Below are 25,487 nucleotides of genomic sequence, written 5' to 3'. Positions count from 1 at the left end.
AGACACAGTACAGTACGGTAGTTCACGGCTGTGGCTACCTCTGTGTCGGCACTCGGCAGTCCGTCCATAATTGTATACCACCTACCCGTGGTTTTTTTTTCTTTCTTCTTCATACATACATACTACGACATCTCTTTATCAACCAGTCTATATTAGCAGCAGACACAGTACAGTATGGTAGTTCACGGCTGTGGCTACCTCTGTGTCGGCACTCGGAAGTCCGTCCATAATTGTATACCACCTAACCGTGGTTTTTTTTTCTTTCTTCTTCATACATACATACTACGACATCTCTTTATCAACCAGTCTATATTAGCAGCAGACACAGTACGGTAGTTCACGGCTGTAGCTACCTCTGTGTCGGCACTCGGCAGTCCGTCCATAATTGTATACTAGTATCCATCCATCTCCATTGTTTACCTGAGGTGCCTTTTAGTTGTGCCTATTAAAATATGGAGAACAAAAATGTTGAGGTTCCAAAATTAGGGAAAGATCAAGATCCACTTCCACCTCGTGCTGAAGCTGCTGCCACTAGTCATGGCCGAGACGATGAAATGCCAGCAACGTCGTCTGCCAAGGCCGATGCCCAATGTCATAGTACAGAGCATGTCAAATCCAAAACACCAAATATCAGTAAAAAAAGGACTCCAAAACCTAAAATAAAATTGTCGGAGGAGAAGCGTAAACTTGCCAATATGCCATTTACCACACGGAGTGGCAAGGAACGGCTGAGGCCCTGGCCTATGTTCATGGCTAGTGGTTCAGCTTCACATGAGGATGGAGGCACTCAGCCTCTCGCTAGAAAAATGAAAAGACTCAAGCTGGCAAAAGCAGTAGCACCGCAAAGAACTGTGCGTTCTTCGAAATCCCAAATCCACAAGGAGAGTCCAATTGTGTCGGTTGCGATGCCTGACCTTCCCAACACTGGACGTGAAGAGCATGCGCCTTCCACCATTTGCACGCCCCCTGCAAGTGCTGGAAGGAGCACCCGCAGTCCAGTTCCTGATAGTCAGATTGAAGATGTCAGTGTTGAAGTACACCAGGATGAGGAGGATATGGGTGTTGCTGGCGCTGGGGAGGAAATTGACCAGGAGGATTCTGATGGTGAGGTGGTTTGTTTAAGTCAGGCACCCGGGGAGACACCTGTTGTCCGTGGGAGGAATATGGCCGTTGACATGCCTGGTGAAAATACCAAAAATATCAGCTCTTCGGTGTGGAACTATTTCAACAGAAATGCGGACAACAGGTGTCAAGCCGTGTGTTCCCTTTGTCAAGCTGTAATAAGTAGGGGTAAGGACGTTAACCACCTCGGAACATCCTCCCTTATACGTCACCTGCAGCGCATTCATAATAAGTCAGTGACAAGTTCAAAAACTTTGGGTGACAGCGGAAGCAGTCCACTGACCAGTAAATCCCTTCCTCTTGTAACCAAGCTCACGCAAACCACCCCACCAACTCCCTCAGTGTCAATTTCCTCCTTCCCCAGGAATGCCAATAGTCCTGCAGGCAATGTCACTGGCAATTCTGACGAGTCCTCTCCTGCCTGGGATTCCTCCGATGCATCCTTGCGTGTAACGCCTACTGCTGCTGGCGCTGCTGTTGTTGCTGCTGGGAGTCGATGGTCATCCCAGAGGGGAAGTCGTAAGCCCACTTGTACTACTTCCAGTAAGCAATTGACTGTTCAACAGTCCTTTGCGAGGAAGATGAAATATCACAGCAGTCATCCTGCTGCAAAGCGGATAACTGAGGCCTTGACAACTATGTTGGTGTTAGACGTGCGTCCGGTATCCGCCGTTAGTTCACAGGGAACTAGACAATTTATTGAGGCAGTGTGCCCCCGTTACCAAATACCATCTAGGTTCCACTTCTCTAGGCAGGCGATACCGAGAATGTACACGGACGTCAGAAAAAGACTCACCAGTGTCCTAAAAAATGCAGTTGTACCCAATGTCCACTTAACCACGGACATGTGGACAAGTGGAGCAGGGCAGGGTCAGGACTATATGACTGTGACAGCCCACTGGGTAGATGTATGGACTCCCGCCGCAAGAACAGCAGCGGCGGCACCAGTAGCAGCATCTCGCAAACGCCAACTCTTTCCTAGGCAGGCTACGCTTTGTATCACCGGTTTCCAGAATACGCACACAGCTGAAAACCTCTTACGGCAACTGAGGAAGATCATCGCGGAATGGCTTACCCCAATTGGACTCTCCTGTGGATTTGTGGCATCGGACAACGCCAGCAATATTGTGTGTGCATTAAATATGGGCAAATTCCAGCACGTCCCATGTTTTGCACATACCTTGAATTTGGTGGTGCAGAATTATTTAAAAAACGACAGGGGCGTGCAAGAGATGCTGTCGGTGGCCAGAAAAATTGCGGGACACTTTCGGCGTACAGGCACCACGTACAGAAGACTGGAGCACCACCAAAAACTACTGAACCTGCCCTGCCATCATCTGAAGCAAGAAGTGGTAACGAGGTGGAATTCAACCCTCTATATGCTTCAGAGGTTGGAGGAGCAGCAAAAGGCCATTCAAGCCTATACAATTGAGCACGATATAGGAGGTGGAATGCACCTGTCTCAAGCGCAGTGGAGAATGATTTCAACGTTGTGCAAGGTTCTGATGCCCTTTGAACTTGCCACACGTGAAGTCAGTTCAGACACTGCCAGCCTGAGTCAGGTCATTCCCCTCATCAGGCTTTTGCAGAAGAAGCTGGAGACATTGAAGGAGGAGCTAACACGGAGCGATTCCGCTAGGCATGTGGGACTTGTGGATGGAGCCCTTAATTCGCTTAACAAGGATTCACGGGTGGTCAATCTGTTGAAATCAGAGCACTACATTTTGGCCACCGTGCTCGATCCTAGATTTAAAGCCTACCTTGGATCTCTCTTTCCGGCAGACACAAGTCTGCTGGGGTTGAAAGACCTGCTGGTGAGAAAATTGTCAAGTCAAGCGGAACGCGACCTGTCAACATCTCCTCCTTCACATTCTCCCGCAACTGGGGGTGCGAGGAAAAGGCTCAGAATTCCGAGCCCACCCTCTGGCGGTGATGCAGGGCAGTCTGGAGCGACTGCTGATGCTGACATCTGGTCCGGACTGAAGGACCTGACAACGATTACGGACATGTCGTCTACTGTCACTGCATATGATTCTCTCACCATTGAAAGAATGGTGGAGGATTATATGAGTGACCGCATCCAAGTAGGCACGTCACACAGTCCATACTTATACTGGCAGGAAAAATAGGCAATTTGGAGGCCATTGCACAAACTGGCTTTATTCTACCTAAGTTGCCCTCCCACAAGTGTGTACTCCGAAAGAGTGTTTAGTGCCGCCGCTCACCTTGTCAGCAATCGGCGTACGAGGTTACATCCAGAAAATGTGGAGAAGATGATGTTCATTAAAATGAATTATAATCAATTCCTCCGCGGAGACATTGACCAGCAGCAATTGCCTCCACAAAGTACACAGGGAGCTGAGATGGTGGATTCCAGTGGGGACGAATTGATAATCTGTGAGGAGGGGGATGTACACGGTGATATATCGGAGGGTGATGATGAGGTGGACATCTTGCCTCTGTAGAGCCAGTTTGTGCAAGGAGAGATTAATTGCTTCTTTTTTGGGGGGGGTCCAAACCAACCCGTCATATCAGTCACAGTCGTGTGGCAGACCCTGTCACTGAAATGATGGGTTGGTTAAAGTGTGCATGTCCTGTTTTGTTTATACAACATAAGGGTGGGTGGGAGGGCCCAAGGACAATTCCATCTTGCACCTCTTTTTTCTTTTATTTTTCTTTGCGTCATGTGCTGTTTGGGGAGGGTTTTTTGGAAGGGACATCCTGCGTGACACTGCAGTGCCACTCCTAAATGGGCCCGGTGTTTGTGTCGGCCACTAGGGTCGCTAATCTTACTCACACAGTCAGCTACCTCATTGCGCCTCTTTTTTTCTTTGCGTCATGTGCTGATTGGGGAGGGTTTTTTGGAAGGGACATCCTGCGTGACACTGCAGTGCCACTCCTAAATGGGCCCGGTGTTTGTGTCGGCCACTAGGGTCGCTAATCTTACTCACACAGTCAGCTACCTCATTGCGCCTCTTTTTTTCTTTGCGTCATGTGCTGATTGGGGAGGGTTTTTTGGAAGGGACATCCTGCGTGACACTGCAGTGCCACTCCTAAATGGGCCCGGTGTTTGTGTCGGCCACTAGGGTCGCTAATCTTACTCACACAGTCAGCTACCTCATTGCGCCTCTTTTTTTCTTTGCGTCATGTGCTGATTGGGGAGGGTTTTTTGGAAGGGACATCCTGCGTGACACTGCAGTGCCACTCCTAAATGGGCCCGGTGTTTGTGTCGGCCACTAGGGTCGCTAATCTTACTCACACAGTCAGCTACCTCATTGCGCCTCTTTTTTTCTTTGCGTCATGTGCTGATTGGGGAGGGTTTTTTGGAAGGGACATCCTGCGTGACACTGCAGTGCCACTCCTAAATGGGCCCGGTGTTTGTGTCGGCCACTAGGGTCGCTAATCTTACTCACACAGTCAGCTACCTCATTGCGCCTCTTTTTTTCTTTGCGTCATGTGCTGATTGGGGAGGGTTTTTTGGAAGGGACATCCTGCGTGACACTGCAGTGCCACTCCTAAATGGGCCCGGTGTTTGTGTCGGCCACTAGGGTCGCTAATCTTACTCACACAGTCAGCTACCTCATTGCGCCTCTTTTTTTCTTTGCGTCATGTGCTGATTGGGGAGGGTTTTTTGGAAGGGACATCCTGCGTGACACTGCAGTGCCACTCCTAAATGGGCCCGGTGTTTGTGTCGGCCACTAGGGTCGCTAATCTTACTCATACAGTCAGCTACCTCATTGCGCCTCTTTTTTTCTTTGCGTCATGTGCTGATTGGGGAGGGTTTTTTGGAAGGGACATCCTGCGTGACACTGCAGTGCCACTCCTAAATGGGCCCGGTGTTTGTGTCGGCCACTAGGGTCGCTAATCTTACTCACACAGTCAGCTACCTCATTGCGCCTCTTTTTTTCTTTGCGTCATGTGCTGATTGGGGAGGGTTTTTTGGAAGGGACATCCTGCGTGACACTGCAGTGCCACTCCTAAATGGGCCCGGTGTTTGTGTCGGCCACTAGGGTCGCTAATCTTACTCATACAGTCAGCTACCTCATTGCGCCTCTTTTTTTCTTTGCGTCATGTGCTGATTGGGGAGGGTTTTTTGGAAGGGACATCCTACGTGACACTGCAGTGCCACTCCTAAATGGGCCCGGTGTTTGTGTCGGCCACTAGGGTCGCTAATCTTACTCACACAGTCAGCTACCTCATTGCGCCTCTTTTTTTCTTTGCGTCATGTGCTGATTGGGGAGGGTTTTTTGGAAGGGACATCCTGCGTGACACTGCAGTGCCACTCCTAAATGGGCCCGGTGTTTGTGTCGGCCACTAGGGTCGCTAATCTTACTCACACAGTCAGCTACCTCATTGCGCCTCTTTTTTTCTTTGCGTCATGTGCTGATTGGGGAGGGTTTTTTGGAAGGGACATCCTGCGTGACACTGCAGTGCCACTCCTAAATGGGCCCGGTGTTTGTGTCGGCCACTAGGGTCGCTAATCTTACTCACACAGTCAGCTACCTCATTGCGCCTCTTTTTTTCTTTGCGTCATGTGCTGATTGGGGAGGGTTTTTTGGAAGGGACATCCTGCGTGACACTGCAGTGCCACTCCTAAATGGGCCCGGTGTTTGTGTCGGCCACTAGGGTCGCTTATCTTACTCACACAGTCAGCTACCTCATTGCGCCTCTTTTTTTCTTTGCGTCATGTGCTGATTGGGGAGGGTTTTTTGGAAGGGACATCCTGCGTGACACTGCAGTGCCACTCCTAGATGGGCCAGGTGTTTGTGTCGGCCACTAGTGTCGCTTAGCTTAGTCATCCAGCGACCTTGGTGCAAATTTTAGGACTAAAAATAATATTGTGAGGTGTGAGGTATTCAGAATAGACTGAAAATGAGTGGAAATTATGGTTTTTGAGGTTAATAATAATATGGGATCAAAATGACCCCCAAATTCTATGATTTAAGCTGTTTTTTAGGGTTTTTTTAAAAAAACACCCGAATCCAAAACACACCCGAATCCGACAAAAAAAATTCGGTGAGGTTTTGCCAAAACGCGGTCGAACCCAAAACACGGCCGCGGAACCGAACCCAAAACACAAAACCCGAAAAATTTCAGGCGCTCATCTCTAGTTCTATTCTACAGTCGCCACAGGTCCTATTCTTACTCTACGGGTGTCGTGGACACCCACGAGTGGGAATAGTACCTGTTGGTCGGCATGCTGACCGTCGAGATTGTGAGAGGGTGGGATGTAGGGGGAGGTAATGTGACCGGCGGACTCCTAACTGCCGGCCACATACAGTAACTACATCCCGATGCTGTCACCATTGAATGAATTGTTGATGATTATTTCATTGATAGCATCCAAATAGGCATGTCAGGCAGTCCATTTCAATAGTGTCAGGAAAAAGAAGCAATTTGGAGGCCCTTGCACAAACTGGCTTTTTTTTAACTTACGTTGCCCAGCCTCCAGTGCGTACTCCAAAAGAGTTTCTAGCACAGCCGGGAACCTTGTCAGCATTCTGCATAGGAGGTTACTTCCACAAAATGTGGAAAAGATGATATTCATCAAAATGAATTACAAATTCCATGAGAGTAGAGAGGGACCTATGATGGTGGATTCCAGCAAGGATGAATTAATAGTCTGTGAAGAAGAGGTTGTACACACTGATGGGGGTGAGGAATCGGATGCTAATGATGACATTGTGCCTATTTAAAATACTAAAGCCAGTTTGTGCACAAGTGGCAGTTCCTGTTGCTGAAATGATTGGTTTGTTAGACTTTGCATGTCCTATTTAATATACAACATAAGGGTGGGAGGGCCCAAGGACAATTCCATCTTGCAGCACTTTTATTTGCATTATGTGCTCTTAGGAGCATTGATTTGGCATACAGATGGAGCCGGGCGCGCCTATCGCCGGGTCCGAGGAGCGTGCGCGTCAGTGACACGCACGTGCCTTATTCATTAGAATGGGAGCATCTCAGTGCGCTGCCGGCGGGACTAGGTGGACGGATCGCCTAGTCACGCAGGGAGTGCTCGTATACAATGGAGCCGCCTCAGATGAGCGCGGCTCCATCTGTAGTTTATAAAACTGATATTCTGTCAATGAGACTGGAAATGAGTGGAAATTTATGTTATTGCGGTTAATAATAATAAATAATAACACAAATACCCTCAAATTCTGTTATTTTAGCTGTTTTTATGATTTTTTTGTAAACAAAATCCAGATCCAAAACCAAAACCCGTAAGGACGGTTTTGCCAAAAACAATACAGATAAAAAACATGAGATACAGATCTAAAACCAAAATACAAAGCCCGAAAAATGGCCCGGCGCACACCCATAGTTAATACATGTTTATTTTGGGTAAAGTCAGTTCCCACCTATGAAGGGACAGATTATCTGTAGATAATTTCAGATAAAAGTATCTTTAAATTATATTATTACTTTGTCTCTCCAATTACTGATACCATGATATGTGTCAGAAAATTAGGACTTCAATGCTCTCACCATCTAACTTACTCTGTCTGCTGTATATCTACAGGACAAATGCTGTCTGTAATGGGGGGTTTTAGAGTTGGAGGGAATGACAAATGACAACTAAATGTATGACACCCAGTTATTTTAATGAATGTGAAATAAAGCATACTGCGCGTTTTAACGTTAGAATCATTACATTTAAGTAATAATTTTTAAGAGTGCCCCAAAAAAAAGAATTACTTTCTTGATTAGCCACTGTTAATTTATGTTTTCCTCTCTGAGTACACTGTATTGTATTCCTGGGAGCACCACCAATGCTCAGTTATGTTCCAGGCACCTATCGGATAGATAAACCACAAATTTAGTTTTTTGGGTGAGATTGATGATGATGATGATGATTATTATTATTAGCATTAATAATAATAATAATAATAATAATAATAATCAGTTGCTAGATCTTGTTTCTCTCTACACCCTGCTGTCTTTATGATCACTATTCTTGTTTCACTCAATTACTTTCATTTCAAGCAACTAATCGTCTGTTACTGCATCAATGGGAACTTGAAGAGCAGGTTCAACTGAATCTTTGTTTTGGGTTTGGAAGGCGACACAAAAGCTTACAAAGCATAAGCCTATGTTATTTTATTTGCAGCCGCTCTTAGATAACGTTTATTACAAGTGTGTCCTCTCCTCATACACTGTTGCTCAAGTCAGATAGCCCCTCTCTGGTCGCCAGGTAATTCAGCCGCACCGATCGTCTTTCTCACTGAAAATGTGTGTCTTATTCACGTAAATAAAACAACTGGGAGGTAAAAAACTACATTACGATCTTGTACTGATCAATTTGATGTATATCGTTGTGAATCGCTGTATGAAGGACTCCGATGAGAGTGGTTGTGTTTTTTTCTCACACCAAGTTTGATTGGGATTCACCTGCGGCGTTGTAGTAAGTGCTTAAAACTAATTCCTGTGCAGGTAAAGTCACAGCTCGGTGTCTGTAGTACACTGTTGCTGCATCTGTAATGCAAACAAGATGCAATATTGAAAGAACGATGTGGTACAATACACCTCCATGAGATGTGGTACATTACACCTCCATGAGATGTGGTACATTACACCTCCATGAGATGTGGTACATTACACCTCCAGGAGATGTGGTACATTACACCTCCATGAGATGTGGTACATTACTCCTCCATGAGATGTGGTACATTACACCTCCATGAGATGTGGTACATTACACCTCCATGAGATGTGGTACATTACACCTCCATGAGATGTGGTACATTACTCCTCCATGAGATGTGGTACATTACACCTCCATGAGATGTGGTACATTACACCTCCATGAGATGTGGTACATTACACCTCCATGAGATGTGGTACATTACACCTCCATGAGATGTGGTACATTACACCTCCATGAGATGTGGTACATTACTCCTCCATGAGATGTGGTACATTACACCTCCATGAGATGTGGTACATTACACCTCCATGAGATGTGGTACATTACACCTCCATGAGATGTGGTACATTACTCCTCCATGAGATGTGGTACATTACACCTCCATGAGATGTGGTACATTACACCTCCATGAGATGTGGTACATTACACCTCCATGAGATGTGGTACATTACACCTCCATGAGATGTGGTACATTACACCTCCATGAGATGTGGTACATTACACCTCCATGAGATGTGGTACATTACACCTCCATGAGATGTGGTACATTACACCTCCATGAGATGTGGTACATTACACCTCCATGAGATGTGGTACATTACACCTCCATGAGATGTGGTACATTACACCTCCATGAGATGTGGTACATTACACCTCCATGAGATGTGGTACATTACACCTCCATGAGATGTGGTACATTACACCTCCATGAGATGTGGTACATTACACCTCCATGAGTATCTCAGTCGCGCAGGGTGTTTCGCTCCTTATGGCACATACTGTACATGCTAGGTGTGTGATGCTTTAGTAGGAGATGTACTAATCCTTGGAGAGAGAAAAAGTGGAGAGAGATAAAGTACCAGCTAACCAAATGTCTAACTGCCGTGTTACAGGCTGTGTTTGAAAAATGACAGTTAGGAACTGATTGGCTGGTACTTTATCTCTGTCCACTTTATCACTCTCCAATGTTTTAGTACACCTGCCCCTAAGGGGTCTATTTACTAAGCCTTGGCTGGAGATACAGTGGACGTAGTAAAGTACCAACCAATCAGCGCCTAACTGCCATGTCGCAGGCTGGGTTTGAAAAATGACAATTAGGAGCTGATTGGCTGGTACTTTATCTCCACCCACTTTATCTCCATCCAAGGATTAGTAACTAGACCCCTTAGTCTGGTAAATGTGGCAGTTACTTGCAGACAATGCCTATTAAAAGCTTAGGAAATAACATATATTTGCTTTACACAAAGAACTCAGAGAATGTTCCTACCACTTCCTTGTAGCACAGGTGTACTATGTACCTAATTATAGAACTTCGTTATATGATCTACCGCTTAATCCACGTAGATCACAATTTGACATATCAGTTAGGGCATGTTTTAAAAAATATATTTCCGCTCATTCTCTCTCCACAAATAACGAGCTGTCATTCATTTATTAACTGTTCATATGTGTTTTAAAGCACTGTATGTTGTTTTATGTGTTCTTAAATGTTGTTGGGTAGATGATTTAGATGTTTTTGGGTTCATGCACATGTACTGTACCCTAAAAGATCGTTTGTCACCTGAGGTTTCCAGGCTAGACTTTGTTGGACTGTCTCTGCTTGTGGTCAGCCATGTTGTACCAGTCAGCTCCAGAACCATTACAACTGCATCAAATACTGCATGAATGGGCGTTGAAATATTCATACTTTCATCCCATACCTGATACAGGGACAGTCTCCCTCCCTCCCCCCTTCCCCTCTGGTAACACTTATTGGCGGCTCCCCTTCTTCTCCTCCGGTAACACTTCTTACCTATACGCTACCCCAAGCCTCCCTCCTCAGCTATGTACTGGGCTGGGCTGGGTGCAGGGAGCAGCAGCAGTCTCTTTTCTCCCCCTGCATGGTGTGCAGCTGTGATGCTATACAGCAGACACCAGTAGTGTTACAGTGGGCGATCGTACCTCACCCCCTGGATCCGTCCTCGTGTCCGTCACATAAAACTGTTCTCTCTGCACAGAGGTGAGTTTATTACTGTATGTAAAAGGCATATGTTTCAGTGACAAGCAGTGGGGTGAGGCAGAGCCTTTCCTGTCATATAAATGTTTGTACCAGAGTCTTGACTGTATAAAGCATATGAAAAATACAGAGAATTTGTCTGAAACATCTTCTTTGCATTATTCTTTTTTTTTTTTTAAACATATTTTTATTGAAGCAATATATGCAATACATACAAAAATTTTCACAGTAGGTCAACCCTATATCAAATAGGAAAAAGCGAAAGGGGAGTAAATATTAATACAACAAAGTTCCCAATTAAGAGTCATTTTAGAGACAGTCCAAACAACCATATTATACTTTTATGGAACATGTCTCTCTGGGCTTCAGTAAACATTAGATTAAGAGCTGGTCTGGTCAGCTGCCCCAGACACAAAAGTGAGGATAACAAAAAAAAAAACACAACAAAACCCGTGTCCGTTTGCCAACTCCCTCACGGTCGTCTACCGAGCTGAAAATGGCATTCAGTCCAATAGCACAATCGGCGGATCTCCCGCAATCATTCTAGTCAAAAACCATTCTGTATTAGAGAGAGAGTTATGGAGCTGTGTCCTGACTGCTGTTTTTATAGCCACAACTCTGTAGTAAAATATCTATGGCAGCTGAGGCAGTGCCTCACCTGTGTATCTTATCCACACATCTCTGATCAAAACTCACCAATTTTCCAGGCGTTTATACTGCTGCAGCTGTGTATAATGCCCAGATGTTCCCTTTGGCTCATATACTGTATTGGTACTGACAGCATGGTGGTGTCATGGATACATACCTCCCAACTTTGTCCTGGCTGGAAGAGGGACACGATCCTGAAAGGAGGCGTGGCCTATGAAAAGGGGTGTCACCTATGAATATGGGCGTGGTTTCATTGAGGACCTGCGATCGCGAGCCACGCCCCGTTTTAGTCACTAAGGGAGCATGCCCAGCACTCTGTGAGCCGCTGGCATGCCCCCTCTCCCCCTGACTCCAGTGAATAGACGCTGTGCGCATGTGGGCTTGATTCAGAGTTGGACACATTGCCGATGTCGGACTTACCTGTAGTAAAGCAATTTTTTGCTACTGTGCATGCCATAGGACTGAGGCAAGTTTCCATGGAGTGACTGATGGTGGCATCTAAAGACACACTAGGTGGTATTACAGTGGGAATCTCAGTCTTATCACATTAGGACTCACGGATGAACACAAGGGAACATATGCAGAATTTGCAACCTGTGAATTATTTCTGAGATAGATAGATGATAGATAGATAGATAGATAGATAGATAGATAGATAGAAATTTGTGAGCCCACACCAATATATATATATATATATATATATATATATACACAGTATATTGAAGTTATGGTGACTTGTCTCTTTTCAGCTACAGTCTTCCTTGAATTCTGGAAGAGGCGGAGGGCTGTACTTACCTATGACTGGGATCTCATTGACTGGGAAGATGAAGAGGTAGAGGATCACCACAGTACTCTTTGTCAGAACTCTATGTTATCACTGCTAGCACAGTGACTAATACTGATGTATTGCTAGTACATAGGTGTCTGAGGTTACATTCTGATTCACAGCACTATCTGCATGGCCTTGTATCTGCTCCCAGTATTCTCATTGACCGTAAAATGACATTAGTGTCTGTGTATGTTGAGTATGTTAGGATGCATGTGTCTATAAATGTATCTGCATGTAGTCATATACTCACTATACCAGTTACTCATACACTTATCCTGGGTTAGTTACCACCAATGTGAGGGGTAACAGAGCAAAAGCTATAAGCAGAACTGGGCTTTGTCACACTGGACTAGTATGGTATTGAAGGTCGACCATACATAGGTCGATCACTTTTGATCGACAGTAAGTAGGTCGACAGGGATTCTAGTTCGACATGGTCTAGGTCAACTGGTCAAAAGTTCGACATGATTTTTTTTTTGGGGTGTCGTTTTCGCCGTACAGTGACCGGGAACCCCAATTAGTGCACCGTGTCCCCTCGGATGGCTCGCTTCACTCGTCATGCTTCGAGCAAGGTGCCTCGCTCCGCTCCCCTGCACGGCACAGGTTACCGTTCCCAATCGTAGTCCATGTGGAAGTATAAAAAAGTTCAAAAAAATTTAAAAAGTGAAAAACTCATGTCGACCTTTTGTCCTGTTGACCTAGAATATGTCAACCTAGAGACCCTGTCGAACTAGAGACCCTGTCAACCTAGTTACCATACAAGAGTGGTTGACAGTGTCCGCATAGAGACCGGATACCAGCCCAAGATAGGTCACCCTGCATAGTGGTAACCAGCCCCAGCCTGAAACTAAATTTCCTAAGGGAAGTAACTACATGTGCCAATGTGCGCATGGATGCTTGAACATAATGGTACTTGTAGTCTCACAAAGTAAACTATCAGTAAACAAAGACACTGACACCATTGAAGAAATGTATTTATTTGAAATGAGCACTCTCGCTTAAACATTGTTATTGCACTCTTGAGTCTCTAGAAATTTTATTTTCTTCTTTATTGAAGAATAGTAATACAAGGGTTAAAAAACAACAAAAATGTTTTTGAAAAAACACAGGACTTGTTCTTTGAGGAGGTGTAATGAAAAGGGTCCTTTCCAAAAGTAGCCTGTCTCTGATTGGCTGGAGCATGACAATATTGGGCCTGATTCAGATGTGGTTGGAGGTTCCATTGCAGCAGTGATAGCACTAATATATTCATGCAGCAGTAGGCGTCACTTTCTACGACACAGCACTAGATCATGTGCAACTCCATCGAGTGGCTGCATGACCCATGGAGTCACGTAAGCTGGCCACCGCATATCTTATAAAGAGACCAGGAAATCTCTGTCTTCCGATGGAGATACTGGCCTTGTCACTCCCCCAAAACAGTGACGATACGCCTCCGTTTTGGGAAATGGAAGCCATCGCCACTTCCTCTGTGCCCCAAATGGCATAAAACTGTCAATCACCGACAATCTGCTTCTGATCTGCGTTGCAGACCTGAACTGCACAGTACGGGTCTGACGTATACATATAGGCCCTCATTCCGAGTTGTTCGCTCGCAAGCTGCTTTTTAGCAGCTTTGCACACGCTAAGCCGCCGCCTACTGGGAGTGAATCTTAGCTTAGCAAAATTGCGAAAGATTCTCAAAATTGCGAATAGAAATTTCTTAGCAGTTTCTGAGTAGTTCGGGACTTACTCTGACACTGCGATTAGTTCAGTCAGTTTCGTTCCTGGTTTGACGTCACAAACACACCCAGCGTTAGCCCAGACACTCCCCCGTTTCTCCTGCCACTCCCGCGTTTTTCCCAGAAACGGCAGCGTTTTTTCACACACTCCCATAAAACGGCCAGTTTCCGCCCAGAAACACCCACTTCCTGTCAATCATATTACGATCACCGGAACGAAGAAAAAAAACCTCGTAATGCCGTGAGTAAAATACCAAACTTCTTAGCAAATTTACCTGGCACAGTCGCAGTGCGAACATTGCGCATGTGCAATTAGTGGGAAATCGCTGCGATGAGAAGAAAATTACAGAGTGAACAACTCGGAATGAGGGCCATAGTACTGTATACTGGCACTGAGCTGCAGCTGCGTTGGGACCTGAATCACGGCCTCTGTGCAGGCTAGGAATGAACTTCTTGGATTATATGCTGGTTACATTTAGTATTGTATGAATTTGTAGATGGTACAAATGAACTGACAGATCTATATATTTGCAGGAAGAATTGCGTCCACAGTTCGAAGCAAAGTATTCCAAACTGGAACGAGTAAACCCAATTACTGGCAAACCTGAACCTTTCCAGCCTTTCAGCGACAAGCTCAGCCGACTCATGGTGTCTGTATCAGGAATATTCTTTATGGTAATGATTACATCTTTAGAAATCATTTCCATACAGTGTGTATATTATTTAGTCATCTCATGTTGGGGGCACGTGCTAAAAAAGCACATATCTCTGTTGACTTACCTTGGTCAGTAGCTTAATGGCAGGAGTCCTAAAGCAGACCAGATCTGGTAAACCATATATGGTGGTAGCCTTTCTGTCTTCCAAGATGGCCCTTTTCTGTCAATGCTGGACATTTCCCTAAAGTTGCTGTCTTTCCTGATGGACTTCCTGCCATCTCTAGGTTCTGCATTCAGGTTCTTGGATTTGGTGACTTGGTATTTGTTTTTTCCTTCCATTGTTTTACATAAGGATAAGGTTGGACCACTGACAACTTTCTTCTAAAATTAATCTCACCATATTGTACTAGCTACTTTCTATCTGAAGCAGCCAGAGGAAGAGGCAATCAGCCTCTCTTTGGACATGGTTAAGGCCCTGATAATATACCTGTAGTATATCAGTTAATTTGGCCAATCTATTCATCCCTTTGTGCTTTTGGTGTCCTGGAAGGTCAATGTACCCTTTAAACAGGCCATCCCGTGCTCACTCTGCTAGGCTTTTCAGCTGGTTTATTGCAGGACTAGCAGGTTTCATCCAGAGCCGGATTAAGGCTCCAGGGGGCCCAGGGCACTTATGACAGGGGGGCCCCTACGGACTAAAAAAAGTACAGATAGATGTCTATATACCCTGAAGGACCCTCAATATGGACTAAGGTGATCTGCAGGAGAATTCTTGTCCCTTCTTCCCTGGCCAGCAGCTGCAGGGGAGCCATTGACAGCTGAGAGAAATTGCTGGATTTGGTTTGCCCTGCAGGTGGAACAGAGAAAGCAGCGCAGGGCAGAACTAATGAAAGAAGCAGGACCGACCGTCAGTGGGCTGAGGTAAGCCGGCGGGGGGGCGACTGCAAAGCGATGTGCTGTGGTGCAGGCAGTGACTGGTGTCAGAAGGCTGTGTGTACACCGCAGCCACAAAAGACATGGAGGCGGAGCTGGGGGATCGGAACTACTATCTAAGCCAGCCCACAGCCGCCCATCAGCAGCTGACGGAGAGAAGAGGGTGGCTGGGAGATGCTGATTCCTCCGGTCCTCCGGTCCTGTGTGTGGATGGAACCTGCACATGGTTCACCGCTGGGACTCACCAGTTGCATACCACCAAAAGTGCTGGAGAGCAGGACGGCAGGCACGGGGGCCCCCTGAGACAGGAGGGCCCGGGGTAACGTACCCCCTGTAACCCCCCCTTAATCCGGCTCTGGTTTCATCCCATCGCAGATGTACGTTCTCACTAGGAATAGAGGACTGGGGCTCCAGCTAAACAGTTGTGGAAGGTAGAAACATTGTTCTTATTGGACATCTTCACTCTACTTAGGCAAACTTTTCAGATAGTTGCTGAGTAACCATCACCTTTCCCTCCATAACAGAATGTTTTGCTACATCTGCAGTGTTACTGTTAGTCTGTTGGCTGGAAGAATAAATATAATGTTCACTTAATTATTCATCCTTATCTATGTGGTCAACTGTAGAGCACAGGTTTTCACGCTCTGTAATGTCATTATACTACTAGTTCCTGTTCAAAGATTGTCATTCATTCTTCGTTTAGATGGTTGATTATCAAACTGGTTGCTGGAAGTAATTAAGTATAGATAGAATGAGACTTTTCAATTTGGCAGAGTGCCCTGCAACTTGTGAATGGTGAGCCTTAACCCCAGTGTCAGTCTGTCACCTCAATAGAATGAGAATCAGTTTATTGCCAAGTATGTCAGTACATAATACACAAGCTCCCAGACAGTATATGACATACGACAAGAAACATAAAGGAGGGAAGAACACATACGGATAATTTGAGTACATGAATTGAGTACTGAATGAATGAGAATATGACTAAGCGATTGCCGAATTAACCAAGTTCCTGTGTTTAGCAGTTTGCACGAGCCGCAAGCTGAACCGTCTGCCAGACGGCAGCAGCTGGAACAGGTCATGAGCAGGGTGGGAATGGTCATAAATGATCCTCCCCGCCCGCTTCATAACCCTTTCCCGATAGATATCCTTAACTGCCGGAAGATTTGTCCCTATGATTATTTCCGCTACCCTTACAATTCGGTGTAGCCTATTTCTGTCGTGGGTTGAGGCAGAGACAAACCACACTATTATCTAGGTGCAGAGAACAGATTGGATAATTGCAGAGTAAAAAAGGATCAGAAGTTCCTGCTGCAGTTTAAACTTCCTAAGTTGGCATAAGAAGTACAGGCTCTGCTGGGCTTTCCCCACAATGCCCTCGATATTAGGCTTCCGCCTCAGATCCTTGGAGATTGTAAAGCCCAGGAATCTGAAGAATTCCACCACAGTTACTACATTGTCTGCAGTTGTGAGTGGGAAGAGTGTAGGGGGATGCTTCCTAAAATCAACAATCATCTCAACCGTTTTTAGTGTATGTAGCTCTAGATTGCTCTGCACCAGGTGGCCAGCTGCACAACCTCCCTCCTGTAAGCAGACTCCTCACCATCCCTAATGAGACCAATGACCAATAGGATTCATTGGTAAATACAAATCCTGTTTCTGCAGCGGTGTACACTGTGTTCCACAGGGAAACATCTGGGGTGTAGAGTTTTATCCAGAGGCACCAACAGGCTAAAGCTTTGACTTAGAGGCGTAACTAGGGTTTTCGGAGCCCAGGGAAAAATGAAGAGTGGGGCCTTCCCCCCCCCCCCAAAAAAAAAACACACACACACAAAAAGCCTCCTGAAAAAAAATGCGCGTGACCATGCACTAGAAGGGGTGTGGCCACTGAAAATGGGTCATGCCATCATGACTATCACCTACCCCCTGTGTCGCCTCTCAGCACACTATCACCTACCCCTTGTGTCATCTCTCAGCGCACCTTCATTCAATTTTTGCACAGTACACATGCAGAGTCCCCTTTTTACACAGTGCCAGATACACAATTGCCCCACAGTGCCAGATACACAATTGCCCCACAGTGCCAGATACACAGTGCCCCACAGTGCCAGATACACAGTGCCCCACAGTTTCAGATCCACAGTGACAGACACAGTGCCCCACAGTGTCAGATACATATTGCCCCACAGTGACAGATACATATTGCCCCACAGTGCCAGATACAATGCCACACAGTGTCAGATACAATGCCCCACAGTGTCAGATACATGCCCCAGAGTGCCAGTTACAATGCCCCACAGTGCCAGATACAATGCCCCACAGTGCCAGTTACATGCCCCACAGTGCCAGATACAATGCCCCACAGTGCCAGATACGATGCCCCACAGTGCCATTTACAATGCCCCACAGTGCCAGATACATGCCCCACAGTGCCAATTACAATGCCCCACAGTGCCAGATACAATGCCCCACAGTCCCAGATACAATGCCCCACAGTGCCAGTTATATGCCCCACAGCTGCCGCTTACTTCAGTCAGGATCCCGTCGGGCTGTCAGTCACCTCTCCTGCCTCTCAACGCTTCATGAAGTCCGGTCTCCAGCGGCGGCTATCTTAAATGTGGTGCCGGTTCGTTAGCCAATTAGAGCTCGCGGACCGGCAGCCAATCAGGATCCAGTCCGCAAGCTCTGATTGGCTAACGCCGCCGGGGACCGGACAGACACGCAGCGCGGCAGTGAACACATTGAGGGGCAGGAGAGACGCTGCGCTCTCCTCCCCTCACATTGCACCGGGACGGGGGCGGGTGGGCATGATACCCTGGCCGCCGCCGGCGCCCCCCTCTGCGGGGCCTGCCAAGGCGCCCAGGGCACGTGCCCCACTCGCCCTGCCTTAGTTACGCCTCTGCTTTGACTGTTCCCAGGATGCATTGCATGGCCTCTATAACTCCGCCTCTGGGCACTGGAACTCAGTTCACTTAACATGGGGGGCTGTGCTAGGCAGCCCTGAAAAGGTTTGTTAGAAGAATCTTCAAGGGTTGCAGCACTTTTATGTCCTAGTGACATGCTGTGCTACGGCTCCAACACCTCCCCAGCAGCGCCGCATCTTCCCGCTGGCTGAGTTCCCGGGTACTTGCGGCGGAAGCGCTCCGGTTTCCTGGCACTCTCCAGGATTGTGTGGCTGCTTCTTTGGGAGGAGGTAAGGGGGTCCCCCCCAGGTGGGACCGCCAAAATCGTGTTCCAGTCACGGTCTTAGGAGCCGGACCGCGACGCTGGTGTGGATACTGTGCCAGAGCAGGGACCCCACTATATACACCAGGGCAGGGAGCACAGGTAGGATTAGACAAAAATCCATTTTAATAAGGTTCCATAGTACCCGGTGGTGAGGACCAGCATAGGGGATAAGCGCTTGACCTGTAGCCCCTCCCCCAGCTCCGGGCGCCATCTGCTGGTGTTCCTGCCCTGGAGCTGCTTCTCGCTCTCCCTCACTCACTGACAGAGATTTGGGCGCCATCTTTTCACAAGTAGCTGCGGCTGGTCTCCGGGACTGCAGGGCAATGTCTCCTCTGTAAATCTGCCTACTTGCTCAGCGCTGTGCATCTCCAGTCACTTAAGTATTCTGCATGTCATTTTACACAGTGTTAGTTAAGAACAAGTGTCCTTCTACCTGAATATTTAGTACAAGTATTCAGCTATATACATCCAGTCTCTGACTGCATTGATATATATATATATATATATATATATATATGTATTTTTACTAGTCTAGTGCAGTTTTATTGTTTGTCTGAAATCATTTCTGCACTGTCTCTGTGACTGGGTGTGCCTGCATCTGCTGTGTGGATTTCACTTTTGGTGCCTCCTACCTATTGCTATCACTGTATTCTGTACCCTGGGGGCTAGGTGTGTCAGGGTCTCATATATAGTGCTACGCAGTATATACTGTTTAGTGTGTTTTACTGTGTATTTCAGTCACCTCATACCGCTTTAATTCTCTGTTTGTGTCCTATATTTACGGTCGCATAAATCAGGGAGTTATTTGCAGGTATTGTATTTGTCTGGCTATATTGTACTGTTCCGCTCTGCGGCTGGATTCTTTATAATGTCTGCAACAAAGGGCGGGCAATCCACGGACGCTCCTGCATCATGCAGCGCATGCACCAAGGTTTTGCCTGAAGGGGAAGTTTTGACTGATGGTCTCTGTACTGGGTGTTGTACATCTCCTAGTCAGCCCGCTGTTTCAGTAGCCGATCAGGAACCACCTTGGGCGGCTTTTTCAACTATGCTAATACACTAGTCACACACCTTATGCCCCCTATGGGACCTCCTGTGCCACTGCAACCACAAGTTGTCCCTGTGGTTAATCCACCCTGGTCGGATACGCTATCTCTCGGAATATTCAACAACTGAATCAATCTTTGGTTAGTCAAAAACCTACCCAGCATCCCTCTGGGGCCGAGGGGTCGTCTAAGCGGTCTGCTTCCTCCTCTCTGTCCACTAATATTTCAGATGTTACTTCTCATGAGAATGGAGAATTCACTGACCCGTCAGACACTGATACAGTTGCTTCTGACAAGGAATCTACAGCTCAGGTTGATGTCCCTGACCTAGTGGAGGCTATTCAGCTGATTTTACAAATTGATGATAAGGTAGATCCCACTACTGCATCTAAGAAACCTGATAAATTTAAATGTCAGAAGATAAATGTCAGAAGATAACTAAGGTAGTATTACCACATTCTGACCACTTAGTTGCTATATGTCAGGAACCCTGGTCTTCTCCAGGTAAGAAATTCTCCCTGTCTAAAAAGATGCTAGCTCATTATTCTCTCCCTGCTGAGTTGTGTCACAAGTGGGGAAATTTACCTCCGGTAGATGCCCATGTCACCCGGCTTGTGGTGTCATCTACTCTGCCTGTCACCACTGTCACTTCATTGGAGGAACCAACAGATAAACGCATGGGGGGATGCCTGAAATCTATTTACTCCCTTACAGGTGCGGTACATAAACCCACTAGCAGCCTCTTGGGCTGCAGAAGGTATAGAAGCATGGGTTCATGCCATTGAGGAAGAGCTACCTCAGGATATCTCTGATACTGCTAGACAATATCTGTATCATATTGCCACAGCCTTCCATTACATTCAGGAGGAGTCCTCCAACTCAGGTGTAATGGTGGCTAAGGCATCGACTACGTCCATCTTGGCTCGCCGTATTCTGTGGTTGAGGTCATGGAAGGTGGATCTGGGCTCCAAGAAGACTTTGGAGGTACTCCCTTTTAAGGGAGACATACTGTTTGGGGAAGATCTTAATAAGATTGTGACTGACTTAGCGACTGCTAAGACTGCATTTCTCCCGAATACTAATCCTTCTGCACCAAAGGCAAAGGGCACCACTGTTTGATCCTTTCAGCCTCCAGGGAAAGCAAAGGGTCAGGCGTACCCGAGACAGGCTCGTGCTTCCAAAACCACCAAGCCCAGACCTAAAGAGTCCTGGGCTGCCCATCAGCCTGCTTCCAAACAAGACAAGCCAGCTGCATGACGGGGCGGGCCTCCTCCTGGCGGATTTCAGGGTGGGAGGCCGACTTCTACAATTCGCCCAGGTCTGGTTAAGGACCACTTCAGACACCTGGGGGTGAGAATATGTCTCTCATGGGTACAAAGTATCTTTCAGGCGATTTCCCCCTCACCAGTTCTGCTCAATGGTTATCCCTTCGGATCCGTTGAGAGTGTTAGCTCTACATCTGGTTGTGCGATCCCTCCTGGATACAGGAGTGGTGGTGCCGCATCCTCTGTCCCAGAGAGGCAGGGAATACTATTTTACCCTGTTTCTAGTCCCGAAACCCAATGAGTCTTTCCGGCCTATACTCAACCTCAAATCACTGAACAAGTTTGTGAGAGTGTCCGAATTCCGCATAGAAACACTGCGCTCAATTGTACTGGCCATGGAACCTGGAGACTATATGGTATCCCTGGACATACAGGATGCTTACCTGCATAAACCTATTGCCATATCGCATCAGCAGTATCTGCGGTTTGCTATTGGCAACCTACACTATCGATTCCAGGCTCTGCCCCGGCCCCTCGGATCTTCACCAAGGTCATGGCCATGATGACGGCCCTTCTCCGCCATAAGGGAATCAGGATCCTGCTGTATCTGGATGACTTGCTGATCCTGGTGAACTCCAAAGATGTTCAGTCACCTGGACATCACGGTCAAATTCCTACAAGCCCACGGGTGGCTCATCAACTGGAAGAAGTCCTCACTGGTTCCTGCTCGGAACATGGTGCACCTGGGGGCACGGCTGGACACACACAATCAAAGACTGTTTCTGTCTCAAGAGAAAGTCCTGAAACTTCAGGACAGGATCAGATACTTCCTGTCTTGCCCAAGGGTGTTGATATACCCGGCGATGCAAGTACTGGGACTCATGGTGTCAGCTTTGGACATGGTGGATTATGCTCAATTTCATTCCAGTCCTCTACAGCAGTTGATTCTTTTCAAGTGCTACGGTCTGCCTCATTGGATCAGATCTCAGATGATATCCTTGACTTCGGAGGTTCATCTGTCGCTGGGCTGGTGGCTACAGGACCAACAGTTGAGCAGGGGCCGTCCCTTCTGGATTTCCAATTGGGTCCGACTGACTACGGACTCCACTCTGCGGTGTTGGGGTGCGGTGCTAGAGCAACACTCTCTCCAGGGTCGGTGAACCAAGGAGGAGTCTCTCCTCCGATAAAAATTCTGCAATTGCAGGCAGTGTTCAATGCTTTGACTCTTGCCCTGCCTTTGATACAGAGCAGGACTGTTCAAGTACTATCAGACAATGCCACCACGGTGGCATACATAAATCATCAAGGCGGCACTCGGAGATTAGAATGGTGATTGCAGAAGCGTATGCATAAACTGGTCTTCCGGCTCCTGCTGCTATTAAAGCCCATTTTACTCGGTCTGTTGGACCTTCTTGGGCGGCCCGCTGGGGTGCGTCCGCTGAACAATTGTGCAAGGCAGCTACGTGGTCCTTAGTGAACACGTTCATTATACTTCTGCCTCCCAGGATGCTTTCTTTGGATGCCGGGTTGTTGTACCCGCTACGGTGCATCTCCTCCCATGAGGAACTGCTTTAGGACATTCCTGATGTTTTCCTGTGGAACCCAGTGTACCCCACTGCACAAAAAGGAGATTTATGGTAAGACTTACCATGGTTAAATCTCTTTCTGCGAGGTACACTGGGTTCCACAGGGCGCTCACCCTGACGCACTTAGCTTCTTTGGGTTTGTATGGCTTTAGCCGCTGGTCCCTTCTATGTGACTAACATCTGCCTTCTCTTTTACCTGCTAATGTATTGGACTGGTTAACGAAACTGCGCTCCAGTGCCCGGAGGCGGTGCTAAAGAGGAGGCCATGCAATGCATCCTGGGAACATCAAAGCTTTAAGCTGTTGGTGACTCTGGATTAAGATCCAACTCTACACCCCCGATGTTTCCCTGTGGAACCCAGTGTACCTCGCAGAAAGAGATTTAACCATGGTAAGTCTACCATAAATCTTCTTTTTCCATATAGATTATACCTTTATAAGGTGTTAGTTCACCCATACTCATGTATAGAAAGATGGTGATAATAAATTGCATTTATTCTGTATTGCAGATATCGCTGGTGCTGACAGCAGTCTTTGCAGTGGTTGTATACAGACTAGTCGCCATGGAACAGTTTGCATCACTGAACTGGCATTTTATTAAGAAGTACTGGCAATTTGCAACATCGGGCACTGGGGTCTGCATAAACTTCATGATCATCATGTCGCTTAATGTTGTAAGTTTATGTGCTGACGTGTATTTGCTGTAAAATGGAGACGGCATATGCGGTTGCCTCACCCAGTCCCTGTTCCGCCCCCCTGTAATACTTACATCCAGTGCCAGTGCAGGGTTCTCATCTGCTGGTCTTTCCCCTGTCTGTTGTGGAAGTGAGAGCCAAAGGAGGGTACGGCAGAGCCGGCCATAGGCATAGGCAAACTAGGCAATTGCCTAGGGCATTTGATATGCCTAGGGGCATCAGCAGCTTCTGCTGATTAAAATGATATGCAGCATGCCTATATTCTGTATGTAGCATTTCATATGCAGATACAGCCACAGTCTCACACAGTATATAGGCATGCTGCATATCAGTTTAATCAGCAGAAGCTGCTTGTGCATCCTAGCCACATAGCAATGCAAATAAGATGCATTTTCATAAAAAAAAAGTGCCCGACGTTAGCATTGATGCAAGATTTGTGAGGACACATCTGTATCCAAGCAGAGGCAGAGGTCACAGTGTTAGTGGAAGTGTGAGTGCTGTGTGCATGTGAGTGGGTTGTTTGTGCAGTAGTGTTCAGAATATGTGTAAGGAGCATTATGTGTGTCATGTAAAAATGCATTAATAATGTGCAACATATGTGTAAAGGGCCACTATGTGTGTCATTATGTGTATAAGGGCATTAATAATGTGCGGCATATGTGTAACAGGGTACTACTGTATGTGTGTCATTATGTGTATAGGGGCACTAATAATGTGCAGCAAATGTGTAGGGGGCACTATGTGTGTCATTATGTGTATAAGGGCATTAATAATGGAAGAAGATGCCCCTTTTTGGGCTGTGCGTCAAATGTGCAAACTGTTCCTATCTAAAATATAGGGGGTACAAGGACTGCTAAGGGTGAGGGGTGATTGTGCTGGGAAAGACATGAAAGGTCAGAGGCAGAACCAGCGGTGGTGCTAGGGGGCACCAGCCAAAATCTTGCCTAGGGCATCATATTGGTTAGGGCCGGCTCTGGGGTACGGGGTGGGGGGAATGTGCCTCCACTCAAATCGCACATATCCATCTCAGGACATGCCATTCTGAATTAATATGTAGAATATTGATGTTAATAAAAACACAATTATGGAAGTTTTAGCAGGTTCCAAACTGTTCATTTTGAAGTATGCTTGCCTTTTATTCACTGGACACATATCTCATCATCATGGAATTTAAATGTCTTTTATCATAATGGTAAATTTGACTAAAATTTCACACATTTATTGGACTAAATGGTACTGCACTTAAATCATTGAGAGCTATCATTCAATATTAGTATCATTCACAGATTTTCATGCGTTAGTATAGTTTTTTTCTCACATTGGTAAAGTAAACTGCTGTTTTAAAGACAGTGTAAGCCATATTCAGCAATCCACCTTTTAAATAATTACAACCAACCAAAACTTTATTACAGGAAGAATAAGCAAACATAAATTTGACCTTTGAAATAGATATTTAGTCACAGGCTTACAGGCACATCTAATGCCAAACTGGGGACCATGTGAGACTGCACCATCACAATGCAACACACTGCACCATCTCAATGCTACAGGCTGCACCACCACAATGCAACAGACTGCAACATCACAATGCAACACACCGCACCATCACAATGCAACACACCGCACCATCTCAATGCTACAGACTGCACCACCACAATGCAACAGACTGCAACATCACAATGCAACACACCGCACCATCTCAATGCTACAGACTGCACCACCACAATGCAACAAACTGCAACATCACAATGCAACAGACTGCACCACCACAATGCAACAGACTGCACCACCGCAATACTGCAGACTGTTCCACACAATTCTACAGACTGCACCATCACAGTACAACAGACTGCACCACCACACTGCAACAAACTGCACCACCACAATGCAACAGACTGCACCACCACAATGCAACAGACTGCACCACCACAATGCCACAGACTGTTCCACCACAATGCAACAGACTGCACCACCACAATGCAACAGACTGCACCACCACAATGCAACAGACTGCACCACCACAATGCAACAGACTGCACCACCACAATGCAACAGACTGCACCACCACAATGCAACAGACTGCACCACCACAATGCAACTGACTGCATCACCACA

The 25,487-nt window shown here is 46.6% G+C and overlaps 1 protein-coding gene across 5 annotated transcripts in view; it reads left to right on the top strand.

Annotated features, from left to right (window-relative positions):
* ANO3 (anoctamin 3) overlaps positions 1 to 25,487 on the top strand; it is a 1,051,220-nt gene that overhangs the window by 932,338 nt on the left and 93,395 nt on the right. For all 5 annotated transcript variants that reach the window (XM_063944334.1, XM_063944333.1, XM_063944335.1 and 2 more), the window contains 3 exons: positions 12,164 to 12,246; positions 14,499 to 14,639; positions 23,187 to 23,351. In XM_063944334.1, the coding sequence (XP_063800404.1) occupies positions 12,164 to 12,246; positions 14,499 to 14,639; positions 23,187 to 23,351 (389 nt within the window). The remainder of the gene's footprint in view (positions 1 to 12,163; positions 12,247 to 14,498; positions 14,640 to 23,186; positions 23,352 to 25,487) is intronic.

Source organism: Pseudophryne corroboree, chromosome 11 (genome assembly GCF_028390025.1).
Source record: "Pseudophryne corroboree isolate aPseCor3 chromosome 11, aPseCor3.hap2, whole genome shotgun sequence".
Taxonomy (NCBI): domain Eukaryota; kingdom Metazoa; phylum Chordata; class Amphibia; order Anura; family Myobatrachidae; genus Pseudophryne; species Pseudophryne corroboree.
This window is presented reverse-complemented; position numbering and strand designations above follow the sequence as displayed.